Source organism: Ambystoma mexicanum, chromosome 1q (genome assembly GCF_040938575.1).
Source record: "Ambystoma mexicanum isolate Mex_15411 chromosome 1q, UKY_AmexF1_1, whole genome shotgun sequence".
Taxonomy (NCBI): domain Eukaryota; kingdom Metazoa; phylum Chordata; class Amphibia; order Caudata; family Ambystomatidae; genus Ambystoma; species Ambystoma mexicanum.
Window position 1 is genome coordinate 41,159,206 of NC_090922.1, and position 16,777 is coordinate 41,175,982.

Genomic DNA, 16,777 nt, shown 5'->3' on the forward strand with positions numbered 1-16,777 from the left:
CAGGTTCCCTTCTATAATACAGCCAACTTTTTCTGAAATGCCCTTGTAATGTGCGCACCTACAATTCAAGCATAGACGTACACGTCAAAACTTTGTTTCCCTGCGGGGATATCTCATTGAAAGAAAGCATCTCTTTCCTGGGAATAAAGGAGCGCTGTTGCGTCATCTCTTCCTCCATCTCAGCATCACTGCATAAAGACCAATTACAAACTGTTTCAGACAGACATCCAAGTCTTGCGGTCCGGAAATAAGGGTGTCTGGAGTACCGGCCCGTGCAGGCATGTTTTTCACAGAAGCACCGGCACAGTTGGTAACTGTGCCGGTGCTTCTGTGTCCCCATTCCCATGGGACTCCACAGGAATGGGGGCAGTTTCCACCGGCTGACATCCCGGCCCGTCCCCACCTGTAATATCCCAGTGGCACCGGGGTACCGGATGGCGGAAGCAGTGTTACGAGGTGGGCGGCAACCCACTGGTTGCACCGCAGGATACCACCTACCTCGTAATGAGGCACACAGTCCAAAGATATGCACCATCAGCACATAGTGACAGGCTGTGAGATACCTTTCTTCCTCTCAAACAGCTTGGTCTCCAAATTCAAACAAGGTTGATGAAGATCCTCTCAATTCTTCCCACTACTTTGTCATGTATGATGAAGCATGACTCAGCCGGGGTTAATTTCCCTTCTGGAAACCACTAGAATTCGTCGCCTATACTTACATCCTATATGTTGAAGCCAAATAAGAGGTCAGGTAACAGTTTATAAGCTCAACTAAAAGTCTGCAAAATAGTGCGGCTGCAGTGACAGAATCAAATCCTATGCCCTTGAAATCATAGTATTATTGTCCGAGACACCAGAAAATTGCCAGGCCTATACGTTTCACCCTCAGTCACTTTAGACTGTATTTTAGGAGTCAAAGACGAATACATTAATTTTACTTGTTATTTACATTTATTGACTTGCTAATGGCACATGGCTTATATAAAGCTATCAATTACCTAAGCTAATAGAGCAGGTTAAATCCTCAAATGTTGACAGTAAGGGTACATCATCGCAATAGGGAGTACACATTAGCACGAATAAGGCAGTGATCCCTGAGCAGCCCAGATAAAAAAAGCACATCATAACAGTCGAACTTTACGTGGACAATAGCAGAACAGAGTCAGATAGCGTGCTTCCAAGCAGAATAGCTCAGGCAGCCCGGCGTGAGCCCAAGAGCAGCACAAGATGTGTGCACTGCAGCAGCCAATGCAGGAAGTTCAATGGAAAAGGTTGCAACGCAGGAAGTGCCCACAAGGGCCAGGTACACAGATAAGATGTTCACAACAAAGCAGCCCAGAAATAACGTATCAGGAAGGGCCTGGTTGAGCAGAATACTCAAGAACATAACCGAATATGCCAGAAAGAAAGTGTGCATTGGAACAGCTAAATTAGAAAGTGCTCATTCAGCGGAGTCAGCATGCCATATATAGATGGGCACACGTATCGCAAGCAGAAGAAGAGTGACAGATAGCCTAGAGAGGAAGTGCCGAGCAGAGCATCCAAGTTTGGAAATCGCCCTCACAACAGGAGAATTAGATCAAAACAGCAAATATGCATTAGAGTTGGAATTGATGTGGCAGAGAGTGCACATCATTACCGCTCATACGGAAGTTACATCACATGGGGCCTCATTACGAATCAGGCGGTCCGGAAATAACGGTGGCGGTAAAACGGCCGCCACTGTTGTTTCCAGAGCGCCTGATCACAACTCCTCCAGGCGGGAGGTGATGTTCCCGCCAGGTCTGACCTGGCAGGTTTAACACCGCCCACCTGCAGGCGGACGAGGAAACACCGGCATGCATTACGAGATGCTGCCGGTGTTTCCATGATCCCCATTCCCATTGAGTCCCATAGGACTCAATGGGAACGGAGTTTAACACCATTCCGCCTCCGTGATTCCCGGAAAACAGGGGTTGTAATGCCCCGGTAATTCCGGGAATCACGGAGGCGGAATGGTAATACGAGTCCGGCGGTAACCAGGCGGTTTTACCGCCGTGGTTACCGCCGGACTCGTAATGAAGCCCATGGTTTTTTAAAAGGGAGGTGGTCATGAAAGTAGTTACTTCCGATGTGAGGCACTTATAAGAGGCGCACAGGTGGCAAGGCTGTACCAGAGAAGTGTGGATGGAAGTTCTCTTGAGAGACGTTTATATAGCAAACACACCAAGAGTCAGTCTGTTGGGGTGGAAGAGAATACACATGCAGGATCCAGCTTGGAGGTATACACCCCAAATAGAGTTTATGATTTCTTTTTCAGATCGTCCAATCTCCTTGCAAGATCCTCAAAATCCATATCTTCGGGCTTCGAAGTATCAAATATGCCAGAAGCAGAAGGTGGGGTAACTGGCACAGATGGCAGCGTAATGTTGTCATAGTTGTTTGAAGTGTCTGGTCCCGACTTTGCAGGTAGTTTCAGTTTACTTCTGGTTGCTGAGTGCAAAAACAGTGATACAAATCAGACCATTGTGGGGATCCACTTAGAAACATGTCAGCCGCACAAAAGCAATCTTATTATTTCAGGTCAACACAGACCATAGGCACTCTACTGGGTGTCACTCCACCAAACGCAGCTTCATGAAGATGGGTCAGATCCACTCAAACACTACTACTGCTGCCCCTATCACTGACCCTACCAGATGGGCCATATTGTCCTCAGTCCAACAAATATCAATCCATCCACACTGTTTGTGATCATCCTAGACCTCAACCTCAGAATGCAGCCCAAGTCTGTGGCACTTGCTGCCATACAAGCTCTGACCATATTTGTCAATCCCTGCAGGTGCGATGTTAGAGGAATACACTGCACTTGCTATTACTCAGAGCCACCCATTTAATAAACATGCATTGGATGAGGAGTTCTTCTCCTATACTCACCCGCAACCGGCCCAGCAGGAACTGGTTTATTTGTAGGGGGGAAATCAATCTGAAAAAGAAAAATATGTTTGTTTTATTAGTACCTGGGTGAAACATTTTCCCAAAGATCCAGACAAACCATGTATCGGCCTCATCAGGATCCATGCATACCCTCTGTGCTTACTGTAACGATCTTATAGATAGCGTCACTCTTTGGGGGAGGGCGGGGTAGACCTTCCCATGGAGCCAGGGCGGTGCTTCCGCTAACCAAGAATCCCCTTCGGGCAGTGCAACCCCCTTAAAAGGAGTGATGCTAAATCAGGACATGCCCGATTACAACACACAAACTAAGAAGCTGGAGAACCCCCACCTCCCGGTACCTCGAGTGCATACCAGATAAACCACAACTCAAAGATACTCTCACACTCCTCTTAGTATCACAGTACAGCCCCCACCTCCAGAATACAGGAGTAGTTGAAGACGGAGAAGAACAATATAATCTAGTCTTACGGTTCGGTTCTGAGACCCGAGGAAGAACCAGCAAAGAACTCCCCGAACAAAGGTATTTGGGGAGATGCCAAGTCCGGTTGGTATTGGAAACCTGATAACCCCACTACCCTGTAGTGTAGATCACTTTCGACCTCGAGTACTGTGCAATAACTCTGCAAGGTCATACTCGAGGGACTGGAGGAAGAGCCACTACTAAAAAAAACATTGTTGTCCCAGGCGGGACCGCATAGACTTTTCAGTTGGTTTGCATTGGAACATTTTCGTTGAACTTTGTTTGCTACACAAGAACACTTCGAGCCTTAATTTACTTTTGAACTTTTTAGTTTGCCACAAGGAGCACCAGTTGTCTCTACTAGGAGTCCACTGGTAGGAGGAGTCATCCTCCCAGGTTTATAGGAAACTTTGTTTTGAGACTTTTTTTTATCCCGATAAACCGTCCATTTTGCTAAGGGGGAGTACGTCATCCCCTTTGGAGCACAGGGGATCTTATATTTATGTTAGGTTTTGCTGTAGCATTAGGGATAGCAGGGTTTTGACCAGGACTGTGTTATTTTAAGAACTCGACTGATCTGACTGCCCCAGGTTGTTTTTTGTTAGGTAGGGCAACCACCTTAGAATAGGGATAGATGGGAAGTTTCTTTTTTGTGTAAAAAAACATTGCAAAACATGCCTTCTCTTGTTCAGTCTCCTGCTTCCTCAATGCCACATTACTCCTCATAGACACAAGGGCATTGCATCCTTTAAAGACCAACGACATTACCAATCTCTACAAGGTGTAACCCAGGATCTTCTGAATGTTGGCATTACTCTGGGATTTGGAGGCTCACCATTTGCAATGTGAGACAGGCATGGTATCATGAGAGATGACACAGACAACAGATGTATAGTTCTAAACAAAACTTTATTAATGATCAGGATGGTATAACGCCTAACTTTCCCTATATTATAGTCAGAGTTTCCCTGCATATAGAAACTAAGGAAATCTGTGTCTGCATGTACAAAATGCCAGTCTGTCTGTGTCCGAAACTATGCTTGTCCTCACAACTATAACAAAACATAGGGCCTCATTACGACCCAGGCGGAGGACCATGGTGCTATTAGTACCATGGTCCATGCCGGTGTCCGCCATGGCGGAATGGGGAATTACCACCCCATTCCGAGGTTGGCGGGTGGTAATTCCCCATGCCGCCATGGCTTTTCCCCATTCCCATTTTTGCCCCATAGGGCTCAATGGGAATGGGGAAGGCGTTAAGTACGGTGCCGCAAATTGCGGCACCGTACTTAACACCAAGGTCCCTTTGCGGGTCCCTACTTTAACGGCTGGTAAAACCAGCCGTTAAGATCACGTCCCGCAAAAGGACCTTGTAATTAGGCGCTAATAGGTTTACGGCGCCGCAGCCTTTTACGGCGCCGTTAACCCATTAGCGCCTGGGTCATAATGAGGCCCATGGTGTGGAAATCTTATTAGCAAAATATAAGTGTTCAAACGTAAAGACTAAACTACTTCCAGCTTGAGTTCTTCTTGGGTTCCCTATTTCAAGTTCAATACAGTTCCAATAGAAGTTCACTTCAATGGGGTTTGGATAAATTCTGAAATTACCATCTTCAAGTTCAAATGTAGCACGGTTCACACATTACGGAGATCCTGGGACTCACTTCCCCAAGACAAAGTTCTATGGGTGTTTGACTCTAAGGGTTCCCTTCCCCAAAGACTTCAACACCATACTGACGTTGGTTTAATCTGTTCAAAGTTCATAAGAAAACACCAGGTCCGTTTGACCCATCTTTAGGTTTGCTCCATCAATTGTTTCGCAGGTTCTGGTTTTCCTGGTCTAGGCACAGTTATCACACCACATGATCCACCCATCACAGGTCAGACAACCAGAAACCCTATACTTTTCTATGGCTTGATTCTTGATAGTTGTAATGTTCACATTGGGAGACTTTCTGGTCTTGACACAGTTGTCAGACCTCACAGTCCACCCAACACAGGTCGCGCAGCCATAAGTATCTCCAAAGCTGTTGGGCCCCTCATAGGCTCTTCTGACTTGGGCTTTCACTTTCCACACTTATATTCCTTGTAACACTCTTTGATACCAGTTCTTGGCTTTGTCATACACTTGTGACTCTTTCTCACGTTTGCACTTATAATTGACAGCCTTTCTTATCCTTGCAATTGTAATGTTCAAAGTTCAAACTGCGTTTTGGTGTCAGTGTGCCGTGTCAGTGTGCCGTTTCATATGTCTATTTGGCGTAGAGTGTTCATTCACCATTCAGCACATCATAGTTTAATGAAACAGCAGCTTTCTTTCAGTTTGGTATCCAATATGTGTATTATTTACTTGTGCTCCCTCACATAGTATTGTGGTTTATTCAATTAACAGCGTTCTTTCAGTTCGGTATTCAATATGGGTAGCATTTACTTGTGCTCACTCCAATAGCATCATAGTGTATTCAATTAGTAACTTTCTTTCAGTTCGGTATTCAATATGGGTAGCCTTTACTTATGCTTGTGGACCGTTACTTATTAGTGTCCTCTGACACTTACCGGTTCTTCGCAGCTTCTCCTGGCGGCTCTTCCTGAACTGGAAATAAGCCTGCATCTCGCCGGGCACATCTCCACACACACAGGCTTCTCTGCTCTGCTCTGCTTCACATGCAGTTCCCGTCCCCAGCGTCTTCTGCAGCTCCAGCTGCACATGGGCTTGGGCGCTGACGGCGCTTCTTGTACCTCTGCTGTACAGCAGCGCCTGCTGCCCGTCTTCCAATAAGAGGGTTCTCAGTCCTGCAAAGTCCCTCTTGCATGTCTCTCGGGATCTTTGCCGGCGTCTCTGCTTCTTGTCCCAACACGGCTGATTCTCTCCTTTCTCTTTCCTTGTGATTTTGGGCTCTACCTTTCATACTCTTTATCGTTACTAACAGGTTGCAGGTGAGGTGGGTTAGACTCAATTGCTTGACCTTGTATAAGCCTGTTAGTGTGACATGCCTGATCTTCATTACTAGATGCCTCCAGGTCACTCTTCTTCGTCACAGTACCAGAGTGGTGTTAGCCATAGGAAGTGTACACTACTCTTAGTTGTCTCTTCCTCTTCTCAAGGGATAGGATTGACAATATCTCATGAAAACCGAGTGAGGGTAGGGTAGATCAGTGATAGTGAGGGGGGATACCATGTCTCGCCTTCCGGCACCCTCTCTCCAATCCCCAAGGACTCTCCACCCAGGTGATCCTTGATTTTCCACCCCCTGGGTCGGGATCCAAAAGCAATGGCCGTTCCCTGTCCACCTGAACAGAAGATCCCTGGGGGTAGATGTGAGAGTATCCTCAGGTTTCCCACAGCAACCAAATCACCTCAGAATGAGGCAAAACATAATGGGGTAATAGGCCTAAGGCAAAAAGGAAGACAGCAGCTCTGTTTTGAGGGCATGGAAAGTGGCTTGATATGCTGGTGATGACCTTCACAGTGGCAGGCAATCGGGGCAGGCAATCAGGGGTCTAGCTAGAGGCAGAGGGAACTCTGAACTATGGACAATAAAGGTTTATATATCTTTTTAATTCTTCAAATTAGTTTTATTAGGTAATCATCATGGTTCATTTACATCGGTTCGCACATTCTCTGTTTACACTTCATATAATGAGGACATTTTGATTTCTCATGCCCCTTCCCCCTTACTAGAAGGTGAAAAGTTGGAGAGGGAAGAGAAAGAAAAGAAACAGCTTAATCTCCCCAACTACCCCCCTGGTTCGGAACCCCTGCCCACCACCCCTTTTGAACAAAATGGGCCTCATTACGAGATTGGAGGTAGCCATGCCGTTTTTAGCGGCATGGCTACCCCCAAACTCGGGTACGGGTCCCGAAAAATGGGAATTACTGGGCCATTTCTGACCTTTGCTGGCCCGGTAATTCCCATTCGCGAGACCCGGAACATCCCCATTCCCATTTGAGCCCCTAAAGGGCTCAATGGGAATGGGGAGGATGCTAACAATGGTCCCGTTAATGACAGGACCGTTGTTAGCATCCTGTTCTGCTAGTGGGTGCCGCTCTGCACGTCTGGTCTGACAGGCGTACAGGGTGGCCCCGCAAGAACTCGCAATGAGGCGGTGAGGCAACAACGGCACCGGTAGCGCTACCGGCGCTGTTATTGCCTTACCGCCAGGGTCGTAATGAGGCCCAATGGCTCTTCAGGTATGACTAGTGTTTAGTTTCATCTGGGCCTGCCTGTGCCAGGCCCCTATTTTGCCACCTCCCTTCTTAGTTCGGAGTCCATTCACTACATTTGCTAGCATTTCCCTGTCTACCCAATCTGGGGTCTGTCTTGGGCTCTGTCCCGTGTCTAATCCTCTCCTCATCTCGCCTCTCCCACCCATAGTACTGCTTTCCTCTACACCTCATCTGTGTGTTCTCTCCCTCTTAATTTGTGTCGCCGTCTACATCTCTGAGGACTTTTGATGTTCTCCTGACTGGAATCTCTCCAGGTCATGTAAGGGGGCCCATTCCATTTCCCTTGAGGGTCACTGGCCGTGTATCTGTCTAGTGAGCTGTTCCATTCTGTATATGTCAAGGGCTTTGGCTGCCCGTTGTTTTTCACTGGGGAGTTCCGCCCTTTTCCAACCTCCTGCCATGCAGGCTCTGCCTGCTAACAGCAGGAAGTGCGGCATGTGCGGGAGCTTAACCCAATCCCCCCTCTATCACCTCAATCCCAAACAGGACCAGAAGAGGGTCCAACCGTCTGTCCACCCCATCAAGGTTCTTTATCCAGCCCAGGATCTCCTTCCAATATCTCTGCACCCTATCGCAGGCTCACTACATATGCCAGTAGTCCGCCCTTAACCCACATTTCCTCCAGCAGCCAGGGCCAGGATACATCAATTACAGTCTCGCAGGGTCCCATTGCCATCTGTACAGAAGCTTTAACCCATGAAGTTTATATTGGCCGGCCACTGAGGTACTATGGGCGTTCACACACAACCTTCGCCACTGATCATCCTCCATTTCTAACTTCATATCCCTCTCCCATTTTCTCCTATATGTCTCTATGTCCCCCCCTGTGCATCCAGTAAGGCCTGATATAATCCGGAGATAAGCCCCATAGGTTTGCTAGATGCCCTGTGCAAAATCTATAGCCGAATAATATTAAGAGATTTGAATGCATGGTCTCTAACATCTAACAAAAGAGACCCCTTTCAAACAGGATTTGTTGCGGGTCTCAGAACGTCAATTAACATCATGACACTCAATGCGATTAAATCTCTTTATGCCTCGCGGAATCAACCATTATATATGGCATTTGTAGATTTCCACGTCGCGTTTGATTCTATTGATCGACAACTACTCCAAGAAAAACTGATGCACTATGGATGTCCTCATTCTTTAGTCACTCTAATTAACCTGCTCCATTCTAACACCACGATGCAGGTCAGACTGAACATGGAAGGCCTGTTATCTGCCTGTTTTGAGACCAAACGTGGCCTTAAACAGGGCTGTATATTAGCCTTCATTCTTTTCAATCTGTTCATTTTAGATCTTGGAATTGATTTGAGGAGTGTAACTAATGATGCCCCCAAACTTGATGGTCAGATCATAGCATGGTTACTCTATGCTGATGATCTGGTGCTGCTCTCTCAGACTCCTAGTGGGCTGCAAGCCCTATTGAACAAACTGGAGCATTATGCCGAGAACAATAATTTGTCCATAAACTTGGAAAAGACACAAATCATTGAACTTGGGAAACCACTCTCAAAGCTTTCGAACAAATTCATCTGGCGCATTCAAAATCAGACTCTTTTGGTGGTACCTGAATATAAATATTTGGGTTTAATGTTCACCAACCATCGCGATGATAGACTGTATAAAATCACGTTGGGAGCAAAATCACGCCGATATCCCAAGCCAAAGCATTAATCTCTAAATATGGCAAATTTACTTGTGCCCACATCATGACCTTCTTCCAACAAAAAGTGGTCCCCATTATCACCTACGGGGCTGAAGCCCTGATCCCACAGAAAGAACTATTTTGGGACAAAATGGAAATGAGGTTTTGGAAGAACGTCTTAAATTTACCAAAATGCACACCCGCTGCCTTATTACGCTTTGAGCTTGGTCTGTTGTCTGTCTATGTCCAAGTTATCTGGAAAATGTGTTGCATGTTGAGAAAGTGTCTGCTGGGACTAACAATAGGTAACATTCTAACTGTCCTAGCTCGATATCCTTTGGTATCCACACATATTTTTCAGACGAAATGGAAAAATGGTGTATTGACTGCATTCTCTGAAGCAAACATTACATTAGAACAATTATTGGAAAACCCAATGAAAGCAAAGTTCAAGCTATATCATGATTGACATCTCACTCAAGAAAAGTGCCTCTTATTGCAGATATTGATAGGGCCTCATTTGACTATAAAAAGTTCCGTAGTATGGCTGACTATCTGGTTAAATGCCCATCACATCAGCTCAGATCCAGATTCTTAAGATTCCGACCACATTTATGGCCTACAAATGAGGTACTGGCAAGAAGAAGCATAACTGGCTCTGACAAACAATGTTGGTTTTGTAAAAATAAAAACACCAAGGAAACCTTGAAACATCTAATAGTTGAATGTCATGCTGTTATGCAGCAGAGGAGGTTCTATTTCTCAAAACTCATGTCGGGCACTCATTCACACAAAACAACTGATGACATCTGGTATGAGATTTTCTCTACTCGCAAAATAACAATCAGAATAGCAACAAAACACATTTTAGAGAAGATTCTGACTCAATTTAAATTTAAATGATTTAATTAGGCATTTGTTACTCATAATCAATGATATCAAATCATGTTCCTCTAATAATAAGAAACTTGGGACAATTGAGAAATGAAATATTATGTAACTGTTTTATGGTGCTTGAAAAAGCAGTTTTATATATGTTTTGAAAGGTTAACTTGTTTAGCCAACCAAAATAAAAAATTAAATAAAAAAAAGATAAGCCCCTTTGTAGCTTTTCCTGTATCCAACACCCTTTCTATATGTGTCAATTCCCTCTGCAGGTCTTCCTTCCAGTCTTCGGACAGTAGCACTCCTTTTAGTTGCAAGTATTTGAATACAGAGATCTTCCCCCCCACCCAGTGTGTCTTCCAACTCCTGTAGCTCTATGAACACATCCTTTTTCAGGACCTGTCCCACTCTCTCCACTCCTCCCTTGAACCAGTCTTGAAATCTCTCAAGTCCGGGAATCCGTTCCCTTATGGGGGGTGAGGGCCAGGTCATTACCCCCACATTTACCTCTTGATTCTCCGAAAGGACCAAAGTGGGCCTAAGATCCTGTGCACCTGTACCTTTCTCGGGGCGGCCTCTTGCGGTGCCCACAACCATTCCCCAAGCGTAACTGGGCGGAATAGGTGGTTCTCAATGTCCACCCATTGTTTCTGTTTGTCTTCCCTCAAGTGGGGGACTAGAGCTCTGAACTGTGCTGCCCTATAATATGGACGCATATCTGGGAACCCCACCACTCCTTTCCCCTTAGGTTGTACCAATTTTCTGTAGGCTACTCTATGTTTTTCCCCTCCCAGAGGAATCTAATCATTTTCCTTTTCAATTCTCCAAAGTGTGTGTACGGCAGTCCTATTGGAAGTGCCTGATAAAGGCATTGCAGTCTAGGAAGGAGGGCCATTTTGAGCGCATTTAGCCGCCCTAGCCATGAGATGGTCAATCTCGACCAGGTGTCCAGCTCCCCAAACAGCTGAAGCAGTAGGAGGGAAAGTATTCCTCGTATAGTTTATCCAGTTCCCTAGGGATCCTTACTCCAAGATACTTCAGGCTGCGTTCCTCCACCTGTATGCCCATCCCTTACCATTCTTCGCTCTTCCGATATCCCTCCTAGGGGGAGGAGGATTGATTTATTTGCATTTACTTGAAGCCTGATAGGTGCCCATATTCTTCTAATACCTGGAGTATTCTTGACACTGTCCCTGTCACTTTTGAGAGGTATACCATGATGTCATCTGCATACATGCTCAGTTTGTGTGACGCGTCTCCTACCTTTATTCTCCTAATTTGCGCATCTTTCCTGCTCTCCTCCCCCACAGGTTCCATTACGAGGGCAAAAAGGAGTGGGGACAGTGGGCAGCCTTGCCTAGTGCCCCCGTTTAGTCCAAATTCCCTGGATTTCACCCCGTTCACCACTACCTGTGCCTTGGGGCCGGAGTATAGGGCTTGGATGGCTCTACACATTTCGTCTCCCACACCTATTTTCTTTAAGATTGCAAATAGGAATCCCCATTCCACCTGATCAAATGCTTTTTCTGCATCTAGGCTGAGAAGTGCATGGTCTCCCTGGCTCTCTCCTACGAGTTCCATGAGATCAAGGGTCTTCCTAACCGCATCCGGGCCCTGTCTCCCCGCTATAAAACCCATCTGGTCTGGGTGTATTATCCGTGGCATCTTATCTTCAAAGCGCGTCGCTAGGATACGTGTGAAGATCTTCTCATGAACATTCAGCAACGAGATAGGATGATAAGATGCACAGTGCTTGGGTCCCTTCCCTCTTTGGGATCACATATCAATGCTTTAATAAAGGTGTCCGGGGCCCTTCCCGTTTCTAGGATGCGGTTATACAATCGAGCCATATGCTGAGACAGAATTCCAGAGAATCTTTTATAGAACCCTATGGTGTATCCATCTTCCCCCGGGGCCTTACCGTTGGGGAGGTGGGATATCGCTTCTTGTACCTCCTCTATTGTTATTGGGCTCTCCAGCTGTTCCACCTCTAAGTTACTAAGTTTGTTCATGTCTATCCTGTCCAGGTATTCCCTCACGGCTGTTTCTCCCTCCTGTACTTCGGATTTGTAAAGGGTCTCGTAGTACTGGGCAAATCTCTCTGCTATCTCCCTGGGTGAACTCCTTGTGTCCCCCTCGGAGCCCGCGAGAGATGATACCCACCTCTCTGCCCTCTGTGCTCGGAGCCTCGCTGCCAGCAGCGCGTCCGCTTTATCCCCCTTCTCGTAGTATTTCTGTATGAGATATCTCAAATTCCACACTGTTTCCCCCATCCCCAGTGCTTTGTTCCACCCTTTTGGAGAGCACATGTTCCCGGGCTTCCTCCGATTCTCCCTCCATTGCATGCATCCTCTCCTCCCCCTCCAGTATCTCTTTCCTCAGCTGCTCCTCTCTGAGGTTTCTCTCCCTCTTAAGTCTCGACCCCTCTCTGACAAGTAGTCCAGTCCAAGTTGCCTTCCCTGCATCCCAGACCACTCCATTATGCACTTCCCCGTTATCATTCAGTTCAAAGTACTCAGTGATTCCATCCCCCAATTGTTTAGCGAAGAGGGGGTCTTTCCAGAGTGTTTCGTTGCAACGCCAGCTATGGTCTGGCCTGTAAAGTCCGGTGACATCCAGGGACATAAGGACCATGTCATGATCGGTTCAACCCACCGGCCTGATCTCACTATGGGTCACTCTTGTCCCCTGGTGTCCGTTCAAGAGGAGATAATTGATCCTAGTATATGTGTTATGTGGGACCAAATAAAATGTATACCCCTCTTCCCCCGGGTGTTGCTCTCTCCAGACATCAATTAGACCATGAGCCACTAATGTGCGTCCCAGGTGTCCGGGTCTGGCTCCCACTTTCCCCCGCCCGGTGGCCCCCGTGGTCTTCCTGTCTCTTGCTTCGTCTACTCAGGAGTTGAGATCTCCTCCTATTATATAAAGGTTGGCCTCCTGCTTCTGTATCACATTAATTGCCTGCGATATGAACTGTGCCTGTCCCTGGTTGGGGACATATAGCGCTGCCAGAAGTATCCTAGCCCCTTCCAGTGTCCCATTGAGTATCAGTAGTCCCCCCCCCCCTCCATTAGGCGGGAGGCTTTACAGTCCCGCAGCTTGCAGTGTTTGTGTATTATTATGCCTACTCCCCCCTTTTTGATAGTTCCCGATCCCCAATATACCTGGTGAATCCCTGCCCCTCTTATCGTCCGCTCCAATCCATGTATTAGACGTGTTTCCTGTAGGAAGAGTACGTCGAGGTGGGCCTTGCAGAATTCTAGCAACTAACAATCTCTTAGTCGGGGAGTTGAGCCCCTTTACATTCAGCGTCCCCACCAACAGACCTCGTGCATCGTCACCTCTTCCCATTACTAGTGCCTAACATAGACCTGACGTGTGACTCCATCCTCTCATCATCATTGTCCACCTGTGAGTAACATTCCTTGCCAACACTGTGTAAACCCCCCAACAACGTTTTAACCAAAAACAACTGTGACTTAAGTTCAACTATGATCTTGGATGCACCCCCCGCCTCTCTCACGGAGGACCACCTTGGAGCGGGGTGTTCTGCCCCCCTCCGGCTAACTATTAACTGTCCTGCGAGTGCCCTGCCGTATTCTTGTGATTCCATTCCGGCGTTCACGTATTTCGTTCCCTAAGTTCTTCCTCTGTCCTGTTGTCCTGCGTGGCGGACGGTTTGCGGTGTTAAGGACCATTAAGCCTCATGTACTTCCTTCCTGTTTGTCCACTCCTTCGTCTCTGAGGGCTCGGGGCAGGTCTCAACCCATCACCGCTTGCGGATAGGCTCAGCGGGCTCCCCGGCTCAGCCTCTAGGTCCGTCGTGAGATGGATCAGAGCCTGTTCTGCTTCCTCTGCTGAAGTTAGATGGTAGTCCACCCTCTCCACTTCAAATTCCAACGAGAATGGGTAACCCCATCAGTATCTAATCCCTTTGTCTCGCAGCCATGTCGTGAGGGGCCTGCAGGTCCTGAATCTGGCTAAAGTGAGGTTTGAGAGGTCCTGATATGTTGCAACCTTAAAGCCTTCAAATTCTACTTCTCTCAACTGCTTTGCTCTGTTCAGGATTTCAGTTCTGTCAGTGTATCTTAGAAATTTGACCACTATGGACCGTTACCATAGGGTCTACCACCTCCGTGCGCTCTTTCGATCTGCAGTGTCTTGTCCCCTTCTGCTTCAAAGAGTTGGTTCACTAGCGCCTGGACTTTTTCGTCAACCTGCCTTGGGGCTTCCCTCGCTGTTTCCTTCCGTCCGAGTATTCTTAGGTTATTGAGTCTTTCTCTATTTTCCAGATCATCCATTTTGAGCATAAACTCCTCTTCTCGAAGTTCTATTTCTGACATCCTTGCGTCCAGTTTCATTTCCACCATATCTGCGTTCAGTTGGTAATGTTCAAGGTTCTCAACCTTATTTTCCACCGTGGACATTCTGCCTGTCAAGTCGGTTAGGGAAGCTCGTATATCCCCTCTGAGAGCTTTAATCCCTGCCAGTATATGTCCTATGTCTTCCTTGGTAGAGAATCTCGACATGTCCATATCGGCCGGCGTTTCTTTAGTATTGTCCCCAGCTTAGTAGTGTCCCCAGCTTTCTTCGCCATCCCCCCTTTCTCCCTTCGCTAACTCTGCATGTATCTTCAAGCTCAGGTGTGGCACAGTGCGTATACTGGTTTCTTGGCTCTCACCACTGGCGAGGCTCCTCTGTGTCTGGGCACTAGTTCTCACTGTTATTAATACACCAGAGTGTTGTTTCAGGCGGCGGGGCCTGACTGGTTGGCGCCCCAGCGAGGGTATGTGACCTCTGTGATCCCCTCGGGTAGTTTTCTTCCGCTTTGCCTGGTTTTCCCCTTTTCATTCGGGGTGCCCTTGTGCCCCAAACCTGCCAGCGCTCCTAGGGGGGGCTCTTTATTGTTTGTCCCACCCCCGGTGGTACCGGGGCCAGTGCCTTGCCCATTGCGTCTTGTTCCGGCGCTCTTCTGCCGTCAAGGTCTATGGGGGCGCTCACCAATCCCTATGGTCCTTCACCCCGTCCACCCTACATGTTCCTTCCCTTATCTTGCACCTCTGTCAGGTGGGTGTTCCTAGGGCACGTGTGAGTCCTCACTGGCTATCGCAGTGGTTTGTGGGCTGTTCAGGGTCTAGTAGGGCTAAGCATGCAGGCTCTCAGTGTAGCTCCTCTCTGAGAACTTCCGCTCCCTGTAGGCCCAGGAAGCTTCTCTGCCTGACTTATCTCCTGGCTCTTAGTATCCCTGCTGTGGGTGCCTCCTCAGCTGTCTAGCAATGAGCAGCTGCAGGGTTACGGCGGGCCCGGCAGGTGTGCTGTGCCTTACCCATCCTGTCAGTCCACCCCAGTAGTCCTCAGGCTGTGTACAGTTTACCCCTCTCCACTCTCAGAGATTATCTCTCTCTGTCTCCACGCGTCAGTATTGAGCATGTATCTGCCGGTGCAAACATGCTTCCGGCGTGTGTTCTTTTGTGGACCGAGCCGCCCAGGGTGCTTCCTTGTGGCCTCCCCCCCTCTTCGGGCTCCCCTCTCCCCCGCGCCCTGTCAGGGTTTCGCTCCGTTCTATTCTTCTCACCTGGCCGGGGGGGGGTGGGGGTGTGTGGACGTACCTTCTACGACGGCGGGGTGCTTGTCTCCTTCACCGGGCACACAGCCGAGGCCGCTCAGCCCTGTTCCCGCTCTCAAGCAGCGTTCCTCTCCTCAGAGGCGGGTGGGGAGTCCTCTGCACTTCCTGGGCTCTACTGATGGGCTGCGTGGGCTCCCGCTGCCAAGTCTCCAAACCAAGTGGAACCCGAGGATAGAGCTGGGGAAGAGAAACTGCATTGCCTTCCTGGAACACCCCCCCACCCCAGGAGAGTACCACTCAGAAAAATAAGTTGTACTGTCACTCCACAGAACGGGGTTGTGGGCAGAGGTACTCTGAGACATCAAGGTGGTGTGAGAAACTGACCCCAAGGCTGCGTGAGAAACCAACCCCAAGGTGTGATGAGAAACCAATCCAAAGGCTGCGTGAGAAACCAACCCAAGGGTGGCGTGCGAAACTAACCCCAAGGCAGGGTGAGAAATCAACCCAAGGCAGGGTGAAAACCCAACCACAAAGCAGGGGAAAAAGGGACCCAAGGCTGGGTGAAGTACCCCTGCCAAGGCAGGGTGAAAGAAACCAGACCCGAAGGTGGGGTGAAAGAAACCAAACCCCAAAGGCAGGGTGAAAGAAAACCCCAAGGTGGGGTGAAAGAAACCAGATCCCAAGGCAGGGTGAAAGAAACCAGACCTCAAGGTGTAGGAAAGAAACCAGACCGCAAGGTGGTGGGAAAGAAACCAGACCTGAAGGTGGGGGGAAAGAAACCGGACCCCAGGGCAAGGTGAGACACAGACCCCAAAGTGGGGGTGGGGAAACAGAGACCCCAGGCTGTGGTAAAAACCAGGAGACAACTAATTGGAGAGAATATAGCAAGTTATCTGTGTGGGGATTACCAGAAAAACACCTGGTGTGGACGTACGCGCCAGGTAGCACCCAAAGGCTGAACGCATACCTAAGACTGAGGCAAAAGTGTCTATGAATACCAAGGAAAAGAGACTAACCAGATAATGGTGTTATTTTTTATAAAAGAAT

At 48.1% G+C, this 16,777-nt stretch overlaps 1 protein-coding gene across 5 annotated transcripts in view; it reads right to left on the reverse strand.

Moving 5' to 3' along the window:
- Positions 1-932: 932 nt before the first annotated feature.
- Positions 933-16,777, reverse strand: part of LOC138523933 (IST1 homolog) — a 433,705-nt gene continuing 417,860 nt past the window's right edge. For all 5 annotated transcript variants that reach the window (XM_069635476.1, XM_069635475.1, XM_069635472.1 and 2 more), the window contains 2 exons: positions 2,917-2,965; positions 933-2,472 (listed from right to left, as the gene is read on the reverse strand). In XM_069635476.1, the coding sequence (XP_069491577.1) occupies positions 2,282-2,472; positions 2,917-2,965 (240 nt within the window). In that variant the 3' untranslated portion in view covers positions 933-2,281. The remainder of the gene's footprint in view (positions 2,473-2,916; positions 2,966-16,777) is intronic.